General features: G+C 55.5%; 11 protein-coding genes across 11 annotated transcripts; 5 read left to right on the forward strand and 6 right to left on the reverse strand.

The window, feature by feature from the left end:
• Positions 1-215: 215 nt before the first annotated feature.
• Positions 216-1,582, forward strand: LTR77_010825 (uncharacterized protein; the record flags this gene model as incomplete). Its single annotated transcript, XM_064808042.1, has 2 exons — positions 216-360; positions 417-1,582. The coding sequence occupies 2 exons, from the start codon at positions 216-218 to the stop codon at positions 1,580-1,582; spliced, it is 1,311 nt and encodes a 436-aa protein (XP_064653764.1).
• Positions 1,583-1,972: 390 nt separating this feature from the next.
• On the reverse strand, positions 1,973-3,259 carry LTR77_010826 (uncharacterized protein; the record flags this gene model as incomplete). Its single annotated transcript, XM_064808043.1, has 4 exons — positions 1,973-2,802; positions 2,856-2,908; positions 2,961-3,153; positions 3,202-3,259. 4 exons carry the CDS (start codon positions 3,257-3,259, stop codon positions 1,973-1,975), a joined length of 1,134 nt encoding a protein of 377 aa, XP_064653765.1.
• A 325-nt stretch (positions 3,260-3,584) lies between these two features.
• LTR77_010827 (uncharacterized protein) lies at positions 3,585-4,976 on the forward strand (the record flags this gene model as incomplete). The annotated part of the gene is made up of 1 exon (XM_064808044.1): positions 3,585-4,976. One exon carries the CDS (start codon positions 3,585-3,587, stop codon positions 4,974-4,976), a length of 1,392 nt encoding a protein of 463 aa, XP_064653766.1.
• Positions 4,977-6,193: 1,217 nt separating this feature from the next.
• Positions 6,194-6,761, forward strand: RPS17B (40S ribosomal protein S17.e.B; the record flags this gene model as incomplete). The annotated part of the gene is made up of 3 exons (XM_064808045.1): positions 6,194-6,340; positions 6,413-6,613; positions 6,672-6,761. The coding sequence occupies 3 exons, from the start codon at positions 6,194-6,196 to the stop codon at positions 6,759-6,761; spliced, it is 438 nt and encodes a 145-aa protein (XP_064653767.1).
• Positions 6,762-7,860: 1,099 nt separating this feature from the next.
• LTR77_010829 (uncharacterized protein) lies at positions 7,861-8,913 on the forward strand (the record flags this gene model as incomplete). The annotated part of the gene is made up of 2 exons (XM_064808046.1): positions 7,861-7,883; positions 7,932-8,913. The coding sequence occupies 2 exons, from the start codon at positions 7,861-7,863 to the stop codon at positions 8,911-8,913; spliced, it is 1,005 nt and encodes a 334-aa protein (XP_064653768.1).
• A 195-nt stretch (positions 8,914-9,108) lies between these two features.
• On the reverse strand, positions 9,109-9,859 carry LTR77_010830 (uncharacterized protein; the record flags this gene model as incomplete). Its single annotated transcript, XM_064808047.1, has 2 exons — positions 9,109-9,239; positions 9,292-9,859. 2 exons carry the CDS (start codon positions 9,857-9,859, stop codon positions 9,109-9,111), a joined length of 699 nt encoding a protein of 232 aa, XP_064653769.1.
• Positions 9,860-10,438: 579 nt separating this feature from the next.
• On the reverse strand, positions 10,439-11,844 carry PRO1 (Glutamate 5-kinase; the record flags this gene model as incomplete). The annotated part of the gene is made up of 2 exons (XM_064808048.1): positions 10,439-11,748; positions 11,811-11,844. The coding sequence occupies 2 exons, from the start codon at positions 11,842-11,844 to the stop codon at positions 10,439-10,441; spliced, it is 1,344 nt and encodes a 447-aa protein (XP_064653770.1).
• A 177-nt stretch (positions 11,845-12,021) lies between these two features.
• LTR77_010832 (uncharacterized protein) lies at positions 12,022-13,501 on the forward strand (the record flags this gene model as incomplete). Its single annotated transcript, XM_064808049.1, has 2 exons — positions 12,022-12,028; positions 12,174-13,501. The coding sequence occupies 2 exons, from the start codon at positions 12,022-12,024 to the stop codon at positions 13,499-13,501; spliced, it is 1,335 nt and encodes a 444-aa protein (XP_064653771.1).
• Positions 13,502-13,860: 359 nt separating this feature from the next.
• Positions 13,861-14,938, reverse strand: LTR77_010833 (uncharacterized protein; the record flags this gene model as incomplete). Its single annotated transcript, XM_064808050.1, has 2 exons — positions 13,861-14,755; positions 14,928-14,938. The coding sequence occupies 2 exons, from the start codon at positions 14,936-14,938 to the stop codon at positions 13,861-13,863; spliced, it is 906 nt and encodes a 301-aa protein (XP_064653772.1).
• A 493-nt stretch (positions 14,939-15,431) lies between these two features.
• LTR77_010834 (uncharacterized protein) lies at positions 15,432-16,690 on the reverse strand (the record flags this gene model as incomplete). Its single annotated transcript, XM_064808051.1, has 4 exons — positions 15,432-16,099; positions 16,153-16,270; positions 16,339-16,616; positions 16,678-16,690. The coding sequence occupies 4 exons, from the start codon at positions 16,688-16,690 to the stop codon at positions 15,432-15,434; spliced, it is 1,077 nt and encodes a 358-aa protein (XP_064653773.1).
• A 510-nt stretch (positions 16,691-17,200) lies between these two features.
• Positions 17,201-19,102, reverse strand: LTR77_010835 (uncharacterized protein; the record flags this gene model as incomplete). The annotated part of the gene is made up of 6 exons (XM_064808052.1): positions 17,201-17,259; positions 17,312-17,467; positions 17,524-17,958; positions 18,015-18,377; positions 18,430-18,895; positions 19,079-19,102. The coding sequence occupies 6 exons, from the start codon at positions 19,100-19,102 to the stop codon at positions 17,201-17,203; spliced, it is 1,503 nt and encodes a 500-aa protein (XP_064653774.1).
• Between the last annotated feature and the right edge of the window lie 615 nt (positions 19,103-19,717).

Below are 19,717 nucleotides of genomic sequence, written 5' to 3' on the forward strand. Positions count from 1 at the left end.
CTGTGATGCACTGGAGCATTTGCGCCGGGCAGACATAAATGGGTCTCACGATCAGGTCCTACACGTAACACTTCTTACTCATTCGTATGGCTCCATCCTGAGTGTGAAAACATTAAAGATCGTTTGACAGTCTGACTGGAAGGAGTGGATGCAAAAAGACCGACTGGAGAGAAGCAACACCAGTCGACTTTCGAGCTCGAGCAGGACTTCACAGGATGTCTAATCCGCCTTTCCACGTTGCCATCATCGGCGGCGGGCTATGCGGTCTATCGCTCGCTATCGCGCTCACGAAACGATCGATCTCACACACCATCTACGAAGCAAGAGCCTCTTTTACGGAGATCGGAGCTGGTATCAACCGTATGTTCATTCATACCTCCTACTCGTAACCGTTCCTAGGCTAAGCTTTGATGCAGTGGGACCAAACACCATCGAAGCCTTCAAGCTCATCGACTCAGACATTGGCGATGCCATCTTCTCCCTCGCAACGCGAAACCCAGGTCGAAAGAAGGACCTGTGGATGGACTGCCGTCTTGGAGCACCGACGGATGACTTCGAGGATGCGAAGCTCATCTACCAGATCACGACAGCTCCTTTGCCGATCGGAACCATGACGGTGTCGCGGAACGAGCTGTTGCAATTCCTTGCTCAGCGGACTAAGCCCGAGAACGCTAGGTACAACAAGAAGCTTGTCGACCTGAAGCACTCTGATGACGACGTGACCTTGACGTTCGACGACGGCTCACGGGATACCGCATCTGTGGTCATCGGCTGCGATGGCGCCCATTCAGTCGTCCGCCGCCTCCTACTTGGTCCAGACAACCCGGCCACATCCGCCAAATTCGCTCAGACCGGAGTGTACCGGGCAGTCTTTCCCATCGAGAAGTTCGAGAAGCTCCTCGGCAAAGATCAGGCAGGCGTGAGTACCGTCCGCTTGGGACCGGGTGGGTACGTGATCCACTACCCCATCGACGGCGGCAAGAATATCAACGTTGGTCTGTGGCCAGGCAACAAAGAGGTATGGGAGCATGAAGCGTGGGTCATCCCAAACCAGAAGTCGCAGATGGTGGAGGACTTCAAGGCATGGGGCCCCACTGTCCAAGGCTTGATCAAGGAGATGTCGGATGAGACGGCCTTCTGGGCTACGTTCACCCATTCTGTGCCTCCAGAATCGTATTTCGAAGGCCGTGTCTGCATCATTGGGGATTCTGCACATTCGATGGGTCCGCATCAAGGCCAGGGAGCTTCCCAGTCGATGGAAGATGCTTGCGTGATGGCTGAAGTGTTGCAAGCGGCCAGTTCCGCTTCAGCAGGGACGGCTGCGCAGCAAGTGCAAGCCGCCTTCGCAGGCTACGAGCATGTCCGAAAGCCAAGGTTCGAGAAGGCGCTGAGGACGAGCAATGAGGCCTTCTCATTCTGGGGCGATCTCTGGAAGTCGAAGCTGTCAGAGGCCGACCTTGAGGCGTTTGCAAAACAAGCCGATGAGAGGTTCCCGTGGCTGTGGCACCCCGACATTGCTGGACAGGGGAGGAGGGCGCTCGCGGAGATGAATAGGCGGCTGAATGGAAATGCAGATGCATAGTAGGATCGATTGTAATATATCTCGAGTTACTGGGATTGTTGTGAGTTTAGTCTATCTTGTTAGGACTCAGCCCGTGAAGGCGCTTACAATGCACGGCTGCCAGGCTCTTCTACCCTTCCCGCTCATTTCAAGGGCCCCCTTAGCCTCAGCCACCACTCGACAGCCACCACTCGACGTTACCGCAGCCAGTCGATCTTGGAGCTGAACTGCCATTTCCAGCGATGCTCAGTTCATCGATGAAGTTCCAGTCTAACCAGTCAGTCCCATATAGCACACGCCCTTCACGAACATCGGCCAATGCGAGCCAATCACTGCAGCGAGGGTCGTCGTGTTCAGCAGTAGTACTCGCCGTCAAGTCGAAGCATGCCTTGAAATCAAAGCTACATCGCTTCAACCAGGTTCCGCAGGGACCGCACTAGCATCGCCATTCCCGACCAGTCCTTCGGCCGTGAACGCATCGTCGTCCGTATCAGCCCATCCGTACTCGTCCATGTCTTCGCCCTCAGAATCTGCAATCTCGTCGGCTGTGCGTTTTCGTGGCTTCACTGGGCTGGCCCTAGCTTTAACCGCCTGCTTCAACGGGCTCCCATCAGCCTTCTGCATCATCCACTCCGTGACTGCTCCTTCCGACGTGATCTCGAAAGCAACGAGGTGGCCAGGCTCGCCAACCTCTTCTCGGGAGATCAAGCTGCGACCTTGGCATTTTTGAACACCGACGAGCCTGACACCGAAGTCTCTGAAGACTACAATGCGGCTTGAGATGCCGCTCTCCCACTCCACCCCGCCTAGGCCCGGGACCAGCGCTGCGCCTAAACCGTTGTCGTGCCGCATGCGAGTTGCGCAGCCAGTGGTGACAACGACAGCGATGTTGTTGAGTACCGCGAGCTTGTTCAGACCCGACACCAGGAAGCCGAGGATGGCATATCGTCGGCCGGCCTGCCATTTCTGCAGCTCGGTCTTGTTTGGAGCTGCTATCTGGTACCGAGGATAGTCGAGATCCAGAAGGTGGTTGAGACCATCAATGGCGAGTAGAGATGCGCCTAGCGGTATCGTGTCCGCACGAGGATGTAAGATCATGGCTAGTAAGTGAGACAGTGTTGGAACGTCCACATGATGGAAGTGATTGGTGGTATCCCGTCCAATAGATGGTGTCGGGCTGCTGATCTCCTTGACTCGAGCGACGCCTCGTAGTCGGTCTTTGCTCAGAGAGGCTGCAGCATCTGTGCGATGTCAGATCCTGCGTAGACACGCATACATGTGGACGAATACTCACCAAGCCAAAGTACTGAACTTCCGCCATGGATGCCGTGTATAGCAGCCTGTAGCCTACATGTAGTCAGCTTTGCTCGAGCAGACCACAATAGACTCATAAACGCACGCTATCGCCGTCTTGCCGCCACCACTTGGTCCCCAGATTTCGGTGACCTTGCCACGCTCGAAGCCGCCTTCAACGGTGATACTAGCACCAGCTAGGCGTGAATCCAGGGAGGCTATACCTGTCTTGATGAAGTTGGAAGGCCCATCGGTTAGGTCCTGTAACGCTTGGGACGCTGATACTGTCGGCAGTCGATCTGGAGTGAAGTTAGTACGAACGTTTCCGTCAAACCGCGGCAACTTACGTGATGTCTTCGGCGTCGGCTGCGATAGTGTCAAGTCGACAACGGATGGGTCATCCATTGCTGTCCATTATCTTCTGTTTCCCGCCTCCCACTGTTGTTGACGAAGGCAAAGACACGACGCGAAGTTGGAGGCCGTGTCGACCGGCGCCGAGATTTCGCCGAGGCTTCCTTCTTTTTGAGAGGTGGAGAGCACACTTGACTTTGAGCAATGAGGTGACAAACGCGCACATCCGACATTGGATACAGTATGAGGAGTTGATGAGATGGCGTATGGCCTACCACGCGGATCAGCGAGGCTTGACGCAGTCTCTTCGGACACCGGTTTGAATATGGCTCGGAGAACCGTCTTCATTGCCTTGCTGTCAGCAGTGTGCTTTCCAGGCATGGTAGCGAGCGAAGGGGGGAAGCCACTGATATGGATCAAGAACAACCACGTATCGTTGACGGACCACTACTACGAGTATTTGCAAAGCCCTGCTGTGGCCGCGGTCCTCTGCATTCTCATCGGACCATTGTTGTATAGCCTAGCTCAGCAAACCTTTCGACGACCCCGGTCTCCAGTAAAACGGAAACAAGACCTCTACCGCCTTGGACTATCGAAACGAAGTAATCTAGACGAGCAATCTCGACCGCCGTCGGAAACATCGGATGCCAGAGTCAAAGCGCTCTTCACCTACCCGATCAAGTCTTGCCGTGGAATCGAGCTCGCTGCATCAGAAGTCGGCGCTACGGGTCTCAAATATGATCGCCTCTTCACCTTCGCACAGCTGGTCTCCTCGCCGGATGAGTCCAGACAGCCCCGAAGCAGGAAGCAGGCGGTGAACCATGACTGGAAGCATGAGTGGCGGTTCATCACGCAGAGAGAGTTTCCACGGTTGGCGCTGCTCCGGACCGAGCTGTGGGTGCCCTCGAGGAAATCTCAAGATCCGATGAAGAAGCGGAAGAAGAGTTCGTGGGCGGGAAACGGCGGGTGTGTGGCCGTTCGCTTTCCGCTCGAGCCTGGCTTCAATCCTTTCGGCCTTCGCACGGAGACCATGACATTCCGTGTACCCCTCATGCCTTCATCCGAGTGGGCGCGGAATCGAGGGTACAGCAGAGAGACCATGACCATCTGGAAGGACCAGGCATCCGCGATCAACGTCACCAATGACATCCCACCTGATACTCTTGAGAAGCTGAAGTCTTTCCTGGGAGTCAGCAATACTCTCGGTCTCTTCCGCGTGGACGACCGAAACCGACGGGCAGTCACTCGTTCTTTGCCCAAGGATAGACCTGAAGAGTCGTATTCTGTTGGCTTCGGCGACGCATTCCCGCTGCACATCCTCAGTCTCGCCAGTGTGCGAGCGATAGCTAAGGACCTGCCCGACAAATCAAAGGACCGAGGCCGCCTGGACGCAAAGCGCTTCCGAGCAAACATCTACCTCGACGGCGTACCAGCCTACGAAGAGGACGAATGGAAGAAGGTGCACATTGGGAGATGTATCAAACGCATCTCGGACCAAAGGAGTTTCGAAGAGACCGACGGAGAGTACCATGTGGCATGCCGCACAGCTCGTTGCACCCTCCCGAACGTCGACCAAGACAGCGGGGTGAGAGATGCCAACGAGCCGTATACTGCGCTTGGAAAGACGAGGAAGGTGGACAAGGGCGCTTACCCGCATCCCTGCCTAGGCATGCAGATGATCCCGCTATTCCAGCAAGGACTGCTCCGGGTTGGTGATGAGGTCAAAGTGGTGGAGACGGGAGAGCACTCTTATGAGAAGATGTTTGGATGATTTATGTACAGGAGTGATATACGTGTATATACATGTCTCAAACCCCACAAAGCCTTACGTGGCTTTCCAACTGCCCGCAGCTTCCACCTGGTGCGCTCTCACGCTCGAATCCATACTGCAGTCGGTTTTTTGTCCGGGCACAACGAGGCACTCGCTGTGCGACTTCACGACCAGTTCTTTGAAAGTAGTCATCTCGACCTCTGGCGTACATTGCCGACAGTACTCCGCGTGGTCGCAGTTCGGGCTGCAGAAATGTCAGATCTCCAACCCCAGCCATCAACTGTTTGGCGCAAGTCTTACCATTCCGCATCACCCTCTCCGCAGTTGTTGACCAGCCTACAAACCGCGCACGATCTCAAATTGCATCTCGGGCTCGCAGGCTGTGAGATCCAGACCGGCACGGCGCCTCCTGCCGATTCGAGTGCAGCGGGTGCTTGTACTGCTGTCGGTTGCGGTCGGGTTTTGTGGACTGTTGATACGACGTTGATCTCGAAGTGGGTGTGTGTAATCGTTCGTGTCCGGGTTATGGGCTCTTGCTTGACGCCAATGGGTACTTGGTCGAGGCCGACGAGGTTGCGGATGAATGCTGGTGGATTTGCTGGAGAGCTGGACACGAGAACGGTACAGAAGAGCAGGAGAGCTGCGGATGCAAGCATTTTGATGGTTGAATGCGAGAAATGGAAAGGTATAGCAGATGGAATCTGGAATGGGAGCGAGCGGATGATGCGATTGAGTATTGGTCTCCTACCTGCTCTGTATTTGTACGACTTCATCGTTCATGGTCGCTGGATGTAGGCGCTGTCTTCCCTCGCCTCGCCTCAATGTTGCATTGATCTACACATGTAAATTGCTTCGAGGTTGTATTTCTGGCGAGGACCGGGGTTTAGGCGCTGCTGTGCCGCGGCGCGAAAAGCCAACATCGCTGCTGGGGTGCTGAAACGCTGCTGCGAAGCGACCGGTAGATCAAGACTGTCAATACCGCTGTCTTGCATAGTCTGTCGTGCCTGGCCGTCCTGGATGAGTGGGTTGAACGTGTCAATGGCGAAGAGGAGAAGAAAAGCATGGAGTGAAGTGTTTCTCGTTGCGCTTGGGCCAAGTGGTGACCGGCCCGACTGTTTCGCCGACGCACTTCTTGGCTCTCGAATCTTTAATCTCAGCCAATTTTGAATCACCTCGCTCGGTCACCGACATCTCCTCTCGACAACAAAACCGCAAACATGGGTCGCGTTCGCACGAAGACCGTCAAGAAGTCGGCCAAGGTCATCATCGAGCGCTACTACCCCAAGCTCACCCTCGACTTCGAGACCAATAAGCGGATATGCGATGAGATCGCAGTCATTGCCAGCAAGAGGCTGCGCAACAAGGTGCGCACACCTGAGCACATTCTGCCTGCTGGGAACTTCTCGAGGACTTCGAACTGACGGTTGCTGGAACAGATCGCCGGCTACACCACCCACTTGATGAAGCGTATCCAGCGTGGACCAGTGCGCGGCATCTCCTTCAAGCTGCAGGAAGAGGAGCGTGAGCGGAAGGATCAATACGTGCCAGAGGTGTCTGCGCTCGACTTCACCCAGAACAGCGAGAGCGGCATGTTGGATGTGGATCAGGAGACCAAGGACTTGTTGAAGTCGATGGGCGTAAGAATAACCCACACTGAGAACAGCTGGAGCATCACCACTGACATACTCCACACAGTTCGACAGCATTCCAGTCAACGTCGTCGCCGTCCAGCAGCAGCAGGTGGCCGAGCGCCCGCGCCGCTTTGGCGACAGGCCGCCACGATAGACGACTCTTTCGGCGGACAGCATGGAAGCGAGGCACAGCGGAACAGGCGCTTTGGCGCTTTAGCTAAGCTCAGTCCTCCAGAATGCACTGAATTTTCTTCCCCACAAGGTGTCGCTGAGTCTTCATGCCTTTGCCGGCTGTTGACGACGCTTGATTGCCAAAAGCCGTCCCCTGTCCCTCATGTCTCTGACCCCAGACCTGACCGTACTCTTTCAGATGTGAAGCTGATTTCTTTGTGTCTTGAATCTCCGACTAAGGTGTCTCCTTTTAGCCCTTACCTTCGCGTCTAGCACCATCTTGTCAGTGCGTCTTCAGGCTTTGGCGTTTTCTAATGGATGCCGCTCGTGCTACGGGCGTACTGCTTGCGATGGCGGAGTAGCTGCATTCTGGGTCAGTCACGATCGAGCCGTTGAGAATATCACTCTGGATGGACGTCACTCTGTGCCTAGGTAGTTGTAGTCCACCTAACATATCAAGAAATCAAACCCTACAGAGTTCATGGTCTCTACTCTATTCCGCCATCGTACCATGCAGTACTACGTCCCTGCTCGTCCTTTTCAGTAACATGCACAACAAGTCTTCGCGCCAGGATCATCTCCACTCATCTCTACTTATCGAAATGTATGCCTCTCGCTGTTGGCCAGTGCTTGGAAGGCTCCAAAGTTGGAGACAAGTTTTAGGAAGGCAGTTCACACAAACTTCACATGCCTCCGCCAGAGGATGATATGGTTGCAAAACCATTCCCGTCTGCTTTGACCTTTGATCTTGTAGCGAGATGCTCTGTAAGCGCCAACTCTATCTCCAAGTTACAATAGAGCTGACCAGTCCTGTAGACCACAAAAGCCCGCGCAGCGACGCTCCACCTCCCTCATGGCCCGGTCCAACTGCCCATGTTCATGCCGGTGGCGACGCAGGGCTCTCTGAAAGGCTTGACCCCGAAGCAGCTTGAGGACACCAGCTGTCGATTGTGCTTGAACAATACTTATCATCTGTACGGTCTGTAGGTGTCCCATCATCTGCTGTGCTAACAGGGAGTCAGGGGCTTGAAGCCGGGGCAGAAGACGCTGGATACTATTGGCGGTGCTCATAAGTTGCAGTCATGGCCGCACAACATTCTCACAGGTACGTCGCCAGCAAAATCTCTGCGATACATGTGCTAACCTTGAACAGACAGCGGAGGGTGCGCTATCCTCTTGACCCTCATCCTCCCGCTTCTACTAACCTACCCACCAGCTTCCAGATGGTTTCCCTCCTCAAGCTCTCCCAAGTGACGGAAGAAGGCGTCCGCTTCCTCTCCCCCCACGACGGAAGTCCCATGCTCCTCACCCCCGAGCACTCCATCTCGCTCCAAAACAGCATCGGCTCGGACATCATGATGCAGCTCGACGATGTCATCGCCACCACTTCCCCAGACCATGCGCGGATCAAGGAAGCCATGCATCGTTCGGTCCGCTGGCTGGATCGGTGTATCGCCGCGCACGAGAAGCCGGAGAGTCAGAATCTATTCTGCATCATCCAGGGCGGTCTGGACCTAGAGCTGAGGCGGGAATGTTGTCGTGAGATGGTCGCGAGAGATACGCCCGGGATCGCCATCGGCGGTCTGAGCGGCGGCGAGGCGAAGGATGCTTTTTGCAAAGTCGTTGGGACGTGTACGCAGTTGCTGCCAGAGCGGAAGCCGCGGTATGTGATGGGTGTGGGCTATCCGGAGGATATTCTCGTTAGTGTTGCTCTTGGGGCGGACATGTTCGATTGCGTCTGGCCGACGCGGACGGCGAGGTTCGGTAATGGGATCACGGCGGAGGGGACGTTCAATCTGAGGCATGCGGCGTATGCGTATGACTTCCGGCCGGTAGAGGAGGGTTGTCAGTGCACGTGCTGTCGGCCGCAGAGCGAGGGCGGGCTGGGGATCACGCGCGCTTATATTCATCATGTTGCTGCGAAAGAGACGGCTGGGGCGCATCTGCTGAGTATGCATAATGTGCATCACCTTCTAGAGCTGATGCGGAGGGCAAGGGAGGCGATTGTGGAGCAGAGATACCCTGAGTTCTTGAAGGAGTACTTTGGGAGGCTTTACGCTGGAGACAAGGATAAGTACCCGCAATGGGCGGTGGATGCTTTGCAGGGTGTTGAGGTGGATTTACTTTCTGACTAACATCTGCTGGAACGCCTCAGTGGATTCGTGTCAAATCGCTCCATCGTCCACCGCTTGCCGTTCGCAGAATCCCATCACTGATTCTGTCTCACCCTGTCCTAAGACTTACCTAATGCTCCCGAAGCCTGACATGACCGTCAATTGATTGCCATAACCCTAAGCATGTCGGAGCGGAGCGAGTCTATTCCAAAGTCTTCATCCAATTCTCATGGACAAGACACTCACAATGTACGAGGTAGCAAGGAAATCCATCGAACGTTCCGAAGCTTTGGTCGAATTGTGCACGAAGGCCCGCCTCAGTCGCAGTCCCCTGGTACTGTAAAACTCTTGCTAGAGCTAGAGCCTCGCGTACGGAATCAGCTTGACGGTGGTACGTACTGGCTGGCGCTAGAATCGTGTTGCTGGCGCTGGGAACACCGAAATTGAAACGTGCAAGGTCGGTCGATCCCAGCTCTTTCACTAACCCAAGGAGGTCGCAGACGCAGCCAATCTCTCCGAGCAGCTTGACTTTGATGTTGATGTAGGGGACGTCGATGGACGCGGTGATCTCTTGGGCTTGCTTGCACCACTTCGAGAGCTCGGTGAAACCGGCGTTCTCGATGTAAGCGGTGAAGGTCGCATTGGCATAAAACATCGGCAGCGCTTCCGTGCGGATCAGTTGGCTCGTCTTCGTGAGTGCTGGCTGACTGCCCAACGTCATCGCTTCGTCGCGGAAAGGGGTGGCGATGATGAGTTCGGCGGTCGTGGATGGCAGAGCGAGTGAGTAGATGCGGTTACGAATCTCTGGCGGAAGGTCGGTGAAGGGTATGTTCTGAGTGGTGATGTGCGATGCCGTCGGCGCCTTGAGCTTGGCGAGAATGTTCACCTCATCGTCTTCGGGAGGGTTGGAAGGGAGCGGTGGCTGCACTCCGAGAGCGGGTGGTTTCGGCGCCCGCGCATAACACATCGTTATAGACGAGGGTCGCCGGGGATGGTTGAACATTTCGTCGTGGTGAAAAGGAATTCGTACGAAGGAGGCTGGAAAGCAGTTCGATCTTAGGCCGCTGTGTAGCGCCAAGGCCCGCTAGAAGAATCGAGCATGTGACAGCGATCTCAAATGACGACGGCTTACATCGATGGGCGTGTGAGGTGTCAACCCACCCCTCCAGCCCGCTCAGATTGATACTCCTCTCCCTCATAGAGAGACGCTTCATAAGGTCAAATGAACGCTCAGCTTCACCCGTCCGTTGGCAAGGGTACGTTCAGCGCCCCATCACCAAACAACCGCACATCCGCCGTAGGGCATTTTGTTCCGTCTAAGCTGCGGAGGTGGTTGCCCTTAGACCGACCGCTGTGTGAAGATGCGCCATAAGTGGAGGCGTGACCACAGCCCAGTCTGCTTCATTCGGAGATCCAAGAGGAACACGCTTGCCCTGGGACAGCACCCCAGTTACCAACGCATCCAGCGGCCTGCCACGTCCAATGAGCATTTATATGAGCATCTCAAAGCATCCCAAAGGACATGCACATACCTTTCATATCCCGCCTAACTATCAACATAACTGCTCAACCTTCCCAGACTAATCCTCTTCGAATTCTCATTCATCGGCGTCACCGGCCGACTCATCTCCCTCCGAAACAACGCCACGCTCTCCCTCAGCGCCACGTACTCACTGTCTGCATACCCGATAATCTCCGCAATTTGGCTGCTCCTGACTCCCTTGAATCGCTTGATCTCGGCCGACGAATAGTTGACCAGCGCTCGGCCGACTTCTTCTCCTTCGCTGAGCGGCGAGGTCCGCGTGGGCAAGACGGAGAGCCGCACGCATTCTTGTTGGCTAAAGCTGCCTTCGACGTCGATGACGCCGACTGGGAGGAGACCGGCTTTGTTGGTCAGGGCGTTATGGGCACCGGCGTCGATGTAGAGGGTGCCGTGGGGTGCGAGGCCGTGGAGGAGCCAGAAGTAGCGGTCGCGGATGGGGTGGAGGTCGGGGAGGAAGCGGGTGTGTAGTGGTGGGAGAGTGGGTTCTGCGAGGCGTGGTGTGGAGGTGCCGTTGGTGATGGCGGTCTTGTGGAGGTTGGGCTCTTGTGAGGGCAGCTCTCCACTGCCTTCCATGCTTCGTGCTGCAGATTTCTGTGCTTCGGCGTACTTGACGATCTGCCAGATGTTGCCTGGCTTGCTACTTCGCGTGATGACGGTTGTCACTCCAGCAGCAGTCGCCAGCCTTGCAGCCACAATCTTGGTCCCCATCCCGCCCGTCCCAAGTGCACTGCCAGCACTCGACACATCCGCCGCCAACTCACCCACATCCTCCACCACCTCGATCGCCTTCGCGTCTGGGTTCGTCCGTGGATTTTTGTCGTAGAGACAATCGACGTCCGTCATCAAGAACAGATAATCCGCCTGCACCATCCCCGCCGTAATAGCACTCAACGTATCGTTGTCCCCAAACTTAATCTCCTGCACGCTCAACGTATCATTCTCATTCACAATTGGAATCACGCCCATCCCCAACAACTCGGTAAATGTATTCTGCGCGTTCAAATATTGCGTCCGATCCGCGATATCGTTCCTCCCCAGCAAAATCTGCGCGACCGGCTGCCGCATGTGCATGAACAGTTGGTCCCACATGCTCATCAGCTTGCACTGTCCGATCGCCGCCAAAGCCTGCACTTGCGGGAGGTGTTTGGGGCGCCGCTCCATGTCCATTTGGCGGAGGGCCATGCCGATAGCCCCCGAGGAGCAGAGGATGACGCGGTGGCCTTCATGGCGGAGGGTGATGCAGGTCTCGACGATGGTGGAGAGGGTGGAGAGGAGGGGTTCGTGGGTGGTTTCGTTGACTATGGAGGAGGTGCCTGGGTTGGGATTAGCATTAGTATGGTTGTTGTGAGAAGGAACGGTGGTACAGGAACGGTACCCAGTTTGATAACGATGGTAAGGTGTTTCTTCATCTTGACTTCTTCCTTCTGTTTCTCAAAGACTGTGTCCAGCGTACGAGCATGACCGGACTTTTATTACGGTTCTTCGTGCAGCATATGTGTACGCCCTATGTTGTACTCCATGGCCTGAAGTCGACCCGAGTCAGGAATTTGAACACGCGACGCCGATGTCGGCTCAGTGCCAACCCGATGAAAGGTGATGGTCAAAGAAGTGACCATTATTTAGGTTCTCGTCCTCACTATCCTTCTAGTACTTCTCGAAAGGACAACGAAAGGTAGGTAAGCACAAAGATGCGCTTGTGAGTCTCAGGAAGTATAAGTATGAGGAGACGTCCACACAGTTTTCACATTGCTTTCCGCTCTGAAGACATCTTCTACACTTCCATCTTCCTCTATCTCCAACATCGTCGTTCTCCACCACTCAGGAAAAGCGGTCTACAAGCTTTACGACGACTCTCAAGCAATCGCGAATGTGGAGAAGAACGTGTGTGACACTATTGCGGCCCTCACTGTAGGACCCGATACCACGGCGTCCATCACTACAGGACTCGATACTGCAGCGCCCACCACTGCAGGACAGGTCACTGAGGTGCCCATCGCTACAGGACTCGACACTGTAGCGCCCACCACCGCAGGGCCCGAGACTACAACGCACAGCATCGAAGCGCCGCGACCCGCCACAGGCTTCTTCGATCTCCCGCTCGAACTACGACAGATGATATACGACGATATTCTCCCTACAGACCGAACCATCAACTATCCGCTGTGTCGGACAGAGGAGAAAACCACCATGGCTGTTTGCGCAGCGCACGAGGACCTGCGCGAGGAAATGGAAACCTGGATGTACAAGAAGTGCGAGGCATCACTGGCAATCACGCCTGACGTGAGAAGAAGCCCAGAAGAATTGCCCAAGAAGGTGGAGTGGAACCGGTTCCAGCGCACCGATGTCCGCATCAACTACTGCCAGCACGGTGGACAACAGGTGGACGGGGAATTCGACGGCGGGATGCGACAGGCCGTCGGCTCGCTGCGGGAGGGGTTTCCCAACATGCCCGTGCTGCCACCTCTCACTATTTGCTTTCAGGAAACCCAGAGCGCCCTTGGTGATCCGGAGTGGACTGAAGAGATTCCTGAAGGGAAGGTGGCTCGCTATCACAACGGGATGATTGATCCGTCCGACACCGATGAGGAGGACTACGAAGAACCTGGGAATCGCTGGGAAGACTTCGATGACGAAGACTCAGATTCAGAATCAGACGTCGGGTCAGTAGACTTCTTCGAAGGCCAGTACACCGAGACCTGGCTCCGCACGCCCGATTTCCGCAGTCCGCCAATCGTGGCAGACATCCTCAACTGGTTCCTCTACCTGCCGCGATGCAAATCCGCCTTTGTGCATCCCCTGTCCCACCTACACCCGGACTACGACATGAAGCAAGAGCGCTATGACCCCGAAGCGCGGGTCTTTGGTGATCGCTATATGCGGGATCTGAGTCGTGCGTTGGAGTTGTGGTTGGAGGGTACGAGGCCGGATGAAGAAGTCGATTGGAGAGGGAACGACTTTCATAACAGGTATCGCGTGGAGAAGTTGGCCTACAATTATTATAGGTCGGCCGGGCGGGACGATGCTAGCACTGAGGTGGAAGAGGGAGCGCTTGCGGATGAGGTTTAGATTTGAGCGCTGTTCTCCTGTATGTATATTCTATTTGATGGCATTTTACGCTGCATTGCACTTCCACAGCGCTATCGCGCACTAAGAATGGTCGATCGAGTGAGACATCCCATGCCTTTGGGTCTCGCTCCCACGGTGGCTGTAGCTCGCGACTGTGGACAGGTGTCTCGACAAGTAGAGCAAAGGTGAAGAGGTCTTGGAGCACCACATGGTCCTGAGACCCTGCAGGCTTCTTCAGAGAACCTATCCACCCATCATTTTGACACAGACCATACCTAGCCCGGCAGCCCGGGTACTCGTACATCGATCCAAACATTCGCCTTCAAAGCCTAGATCCACACCTCCCTACAAACACACCCCTAAACCCTCTTCACAGCCTCCAAATACGTCCTCCCACTCGCCGTCAACTTCCCCTCCCTCGTCAACGGCCACACCTCCCCCAACCCCTCCCCGTTACTCGGCCCATACGCCACGACATGCTTGTTCCCCTCGAAGTACTTCACCACATCCTTGATAAACCGATCAATCTCCCCCTGATCCGTACAGGGCTCCCAGCTCGGCTGATCATGCACGCACGCGAACTCCGCCACCCACACGGGCTTCTTGTACTTCTGCACGTAGTACTCGACGTCCTTCTTCGCTTCGGCGAGGTTGGGTTTGTTGACGTGGATGGCGGTGACGTCCCAGGGGCGCGAGATGCGGGACTTGAAGGGCGTGAGGTAGTCTTCGTCGTATTGTTTGCACATGGAAGGACTGCCCAGGATGGTGCCGTGCTTTTTATCCAAGGGGGAGAGGAGGGCGTTCCAGTCGGAGGCGCCTTCGGCGACGGTCATGTCGGAGGAGGAAGGGCAGGAGCAGTCGGGTTCGTAGAAGCCGAACATGGTGTCGGGGATGTTGCCTTTGTTGATCATGTGTTTGAAGGTTGCGAGGCGGTCGTCAGAGGTGGAGCCGCATGAGGAGCCGGAGGCGCCCCAGAGCATGCCGACGCCCTTGAGGCCATGAGATGGGGGGGTATTAGGGGTGTAGTCAGAGTACCAGCTCAAATGGGGAGCGAGTTGGGCGAAGGCTGGGGTGGACTGGATGCCGATGTAGCCGGAGAGCCCTGCCTTGCGGCCTTTAGGAGTGAGGTGCTTGCGTGTGAGGCCGGTGGCTCGCTCTTCAACCGCTGGTTGTGGGTATGCCAGGGCTGTGGCCGCGAGGAGGGCGGTAAGGAAGGATGGAATGGTCAACATTGTGGTCGACAAGAATCTCGAGCTGTGCAAGATGCGTATATTCTCTAAATGGAAACGAGTGTGGTAAGAGACCAGCCCTTTTTTTGATAACGTAAGGACAAGAAAGATAATCGAAAGAGGTCTGATCTTGCGTTCAAAGGAGAGGAGACATGGGATAGAAGAAGTAGTACCACTGCTCTTACATCTGCTCCTACACCCTGCTCATCTCACCTTTGTCACAGCCCACGGCCCTATTCTGACCATAGTGCTCAGTGTGGCCAAGAATAGCGAAGGGCTGTCGGGTTGTTGTTTGATCCTCCAGATTTGGAGGTGGAGCAGGTTACATCTGCGGTTTCAAGTCTCGAAATGAAGGACCGGCAGGCCATGGGTTGCCATGCAAGTGACTTTTGTCGTGTGATTCAATCCAACAGAGACACCAGGGACTTATTACGATGAGAGCTCTCGAGCAAGCAGATGTCAATGCTGCTGTGTTGTCGAGTGTTGTGGTGTGGTCAAGAACGTTTTGCAGATGGAGAAGGGAGCGAGGGGATTCGCTGGAGATTGGACAAGAACGTCGCAGCGAGGCCGACGTCGGCTCGAAGAGCACATGCAGTATCACATACCACGTGGAACTCATTCACTTGCACACCACACAGCGTCCAGACGGTGTACACAGTCGAATGCTGAATCGTAACTATCCAAAATATATGCTCAACACTCTACAACCTCGACTTCCCAACAATCGACGAGTTCATCTTGCCAATCCATTCCACCGCACCGCCAACCATCTCGTCAATAATATCCTTTGCGCTCTTCGACTCATTCACAACAGCAGCCACTTTGCCCATCAAGAACGGCCTCGCATTGTCCATCGTGTCATCATCAACATCATCGCCCATCTTCTCCAAATCGTGCTCCACGGGAATCGTGCCCTTGTCCGTAAGCTCCTTGATCTCGCTCTGGCGGTTCGTCTCCCAGTTGTCGATGTACGGGTTCTTCCGCACCCGCAGCGGCCGCCCAGTGAAGATAATCGTCCGCACATTGTCGTCGAACCCAGAAGTCCTCACAGCCTCCTTGTGCGCCTTCGGCGCGCCTGCCTCCTCCGACAGCACGAACCGCGTACCGACCCAGACGGCGGACGCACCGAGCGCCATGGCCGAAGCCAAGCTCTGTCCGTTGAAGATGCCGCCGGCGGCGACGACTTGGACTTCCTTGCCGGTCATGGGGCTCTTGTGGCCTTCGCAGAGGGCTTTGACCGTGGGGATGAGGACGGAGGTGGGGACGTCGCCGGTGTGGCCGCCGCCCTCGCCGCCTTGGGCGCAGATGAGGTCGACGCCGAGGTCGAGGCATTTTTGCACATGCTTGGGGTGGCCGATCATGTTCATGTCTGCATCTGTATCAGTACTGGCGATCGCGTTGTGGATAATCGTCTCTACTCACAGAAGATGCCCTCTTTGTGCAATCGATCTACGATGCTCTTTGGTGGTACACCAACAGCGCTGACGAACAGCTTCGCTCCGCTCTCGATGATGATGCTGACGAGCTCGTCAAGCTTGCCCTATGACCACAATGACGGCCCAGTCAGCAAGTGTCTCACAATACTGAGAAGTCCTAGGGCTGATCTACCTTCGTGTAATCATAATTCGTCTTCCTCGCACCACCGCCCACCTGCGGCAACAACAGATCAACACCAAACGGTGCACTCTTATCCGTCAACCCAGCCTTCAACTCTGCGACTTGCTCTCGCAGCATATCAGGTGTGTAGCCGACACCGCCAATGACACCAATGCCGCCTGCGTTCGTCACGGCGGCCGCGAGCTTAGGGCCAGCAGCGACGTTCATGCCGGCGAGCATGATGGGGTGTTTGATGTTGAGGAGTTCGGTGGTGGTGGTGCGGATTTGCTCTGCTCGTGGTTGTGCTTAGCTTCGGGATCACTGCAGAGTATGGGGGATTGCGTTTCTTACGAGGAGACGACATGATGGCGGTCTGGGATGGTAATTAACGATAGATGGGTGGATGGTCTTGTCAACTGTTTCGAAGGGAAAGAGGATGAGATGGAAGAACAGACTGTCAGATCTAACTGCGGAGACGATCAAGGTCCCGTCGCCTGTTGGCACAAAGATGCCTCGGCTCACGGAGCGCCGAGGCGTGACTTCCATCTTGTCGCGCGGTGTCTGAGATCGAAGGCGATGCCTTTCGACAATCACATGCTTCGGTGGACATCAACAACAGCAATAGCTACGCTTGGGTGCGCATGAGCTTGATTTCTTGTCTTTGCACTGTCAAGGTATCGATAGAATGTTGTTGAAGTTCGCTGCCATCTGAGCCAACAACGGTTGTGGAGTCGAGATCCGGGGCGCAGTGTGGGGACAAAACGTGCGCGAACGGGGCAACCACGACTTGATCCATTGAATGCGAGACAACATGTTGTACTGCTGCTATTTACATGTGTTCTTACATATACCTTGAAGAAGCAGGAGTAGCATCCTAGTACTGCCCACTGAGAGTCAAGGTACCAGTCTTGGTGACCAAATACTCGTTCACCGCTACACCGCAGGTTAGCGCCATCTCGAAAGGGGCTGCTGGACATCAACTCACCAACGTCCTTGCCCGACTCCTTGCCATATCCAGACTCCTTGATACCGCCGAACGGCGTCTCGGCCGCAGAAGAGTTGCCGGTGTTCATGCCGATCATGCCGGCCTCGAGGTTTTCCAGCAATCGCCATGTGCGGTCGATGTTCTTGGTGAAGAAGTCTGCGGCATCATCTTGTCAGCCATCATCGCTGATCACTAGGGACGTCTCGACTTACAGCTAGCAAGACCCATCGAAGTATCATTCGCCTTCTGCACCGCCTCCTCTTCGGTATCGAACTCGAACAACGCCAGGATAGGCGAGAACTGCTCTTCAGACGAGATCATCATCTCCTTCTTCGCACCCGTGATGAGCGTCGGCTCGAAGAAGTATCCATCGTACCCTTTCGTGCCGTGCAGCTTGTTGCCGCCGAGCACGATTTGGCCTCCCAGCTTCTTTGCATCTGCGATGTGCGCTTCTGCCTTGTCCAAGCTCCGAGGAGTGGTCACTGGACCCATTGTCACGCCTTCAGTCGCGCCGTGGCCCACTTTGAGTGCGCCGGCCTTTTCTGCGAGGATCTTTGCGAATTTGTCGTACACGCCTTTTTGGACGAAGACGCGGTTGGCGGTGATGCAGGCTTGGCCGGCGTGGCGGTATTTGAGGGCCATGAGTTCTGCGATACTATATCAGCAAGGCACGTGGAATTCCAATGGCTACTTTAGCACTCACGAGTTGCGGCCTGATCCAGATCTGCATCGTCAAAGACCAGGAATGGGCAGTTGCCACCAAGCTCAAGCGTCACTTTTTTGAGACCATCCGAGCAATGCTTCGCAACCAGCTTGCCAACGCGCGTGCTACCAGTGAAGGTGACTTTCTTGACGAGCGGATGCCGGCAAAGAGCCTCACTGAGCGCTGGCGTATTCTCGAGAGACGTTGTCAGGGCGCTGAAGACACCCTTCGGAAACCCGGCTTGCTCTGCCAGATATGCCAGCGCGAGGACGGAGAAAGGCGTCTCTGGAGATGGCTTGACCACCATCGTGCAGCCAGCCGCGAGCGCAGCACCAGCCTTCCGCAAGATCATGGCAATCGGGACTACCAACCCGTCAGCATCTACCGCTCCTCCATCGGTGCAAGGACAACTCACAATTCCACGGCACCAGCGCCACCGCAACCCCAATGGGCTGCTTGATAGTAAACACCCTCCGATTCGGCGCACTCGGCGTCTGCACCGTCCCCATCACCCGCTCCGCCTCGCCCGCAAACCACCACGTAAACCCCAGCGCATAGTCCAGCTCCCCCTGGCTCTCAGCAATCGGCTTCCCGCACTCGTACGTCACAATCTTCGCCAGATCGTCGCGGTTGTCCCTGATCAGCTGGTCCCATTTCAACAGCCACTGTGCGCGCTGCTTTGGGTTGGTCTTTCGGAAAGACTGGAAGGCTTCGTAGGAGGCTTTGACCGCGGCATCGGTGTCTTCGGCGGTGTTGTCGGGCGCGGTGGCCCAGACTTTGTTGCTGCCGGGGTCGTAGACGTCGAAGCGCTTGCCGGAGGAGGCTTCTTTCCATTCGCCGCCGATGAGGGATTTGTCGCGGAACAGGTCCGGGTTGTTCATCTGGAAGGGGCGGGTGTGAGTATATCTTTTTCTTATTGATGATGTTCTCTGCAACGGGATGATGTGACGGCGGATGATATGGACTGTCGGTCTGCCGAACAGCCATGTCTTTCCTCGCATCCATCATCAACCGCTTTCATCTTGCGACATCCCGCTCAATGCTTACTGAGGAATACTGCTTACCTTGAAAGGGAGATTCTGAGCCATGTTGGGCGTTCCGTTGCTGTTTTTCGCGTGTTGCGTTTTCAGTCTTTTGGATTGTCTCGCCAGATTGAGAGTTACGAAGTCAGGTTGCTTCAGGAAGAGGCGTACGACAACTAACTTGGATTTCGGTTATATACTTCTCTTCTGTCCTCTGCGGCATGACATCGCCTCTCCACGAGCAATGCCGACGACGGTGCGGGGTCAATCTCTCGCCGGCAGACACCCCACTACCGGATATAACAATCACGTGCAACAATGCGACTTCCTCATTTCCTCCTTGGAGAAAGTACCTGAGCCGAGCTCTCAAAGCTGTCCTCTCCGTTGCGCCGCTTGCCGTGCGTCAGGGTTCGTCAGGGCCGTCCGCCGAACAAACACGCAGACAGCCCCGCGACTCCGCAAACTACGTGCCTCAATGGGTTGCGATCAACACCGCATACCTGGGAGTCGTTTCCCAGGAGCTCACGAATGGGTGGAGATGCTACGCCATTCGGCGGGATGCTGAGCTTGAGCATGGCATATAACCTCCGGTAGGCGACTTCCAACCGTCTGTTCCTTGCTCCGATCCTTCGACCATCTCTTCCTTCGCAGTATTATAAAGCCATCTTCCTCTTCGCCTGC

This window comes from Saxophila tyrrhenica, assembly GCF_035928015.1.
Source record: "Saxophila tyrrhenica strain CCFEE 5935 chromosome Unknown scaffold_27, whole genome shotgun sequence".
Classification (NCBI taxonomy): domain Eukaryota; kingdom Fungi; phylum Ascomycota; class Dothideomycetes; order Mycosphaerellales; family Extremaceae; genus Saxophila; species Saxophila tyrrhenica.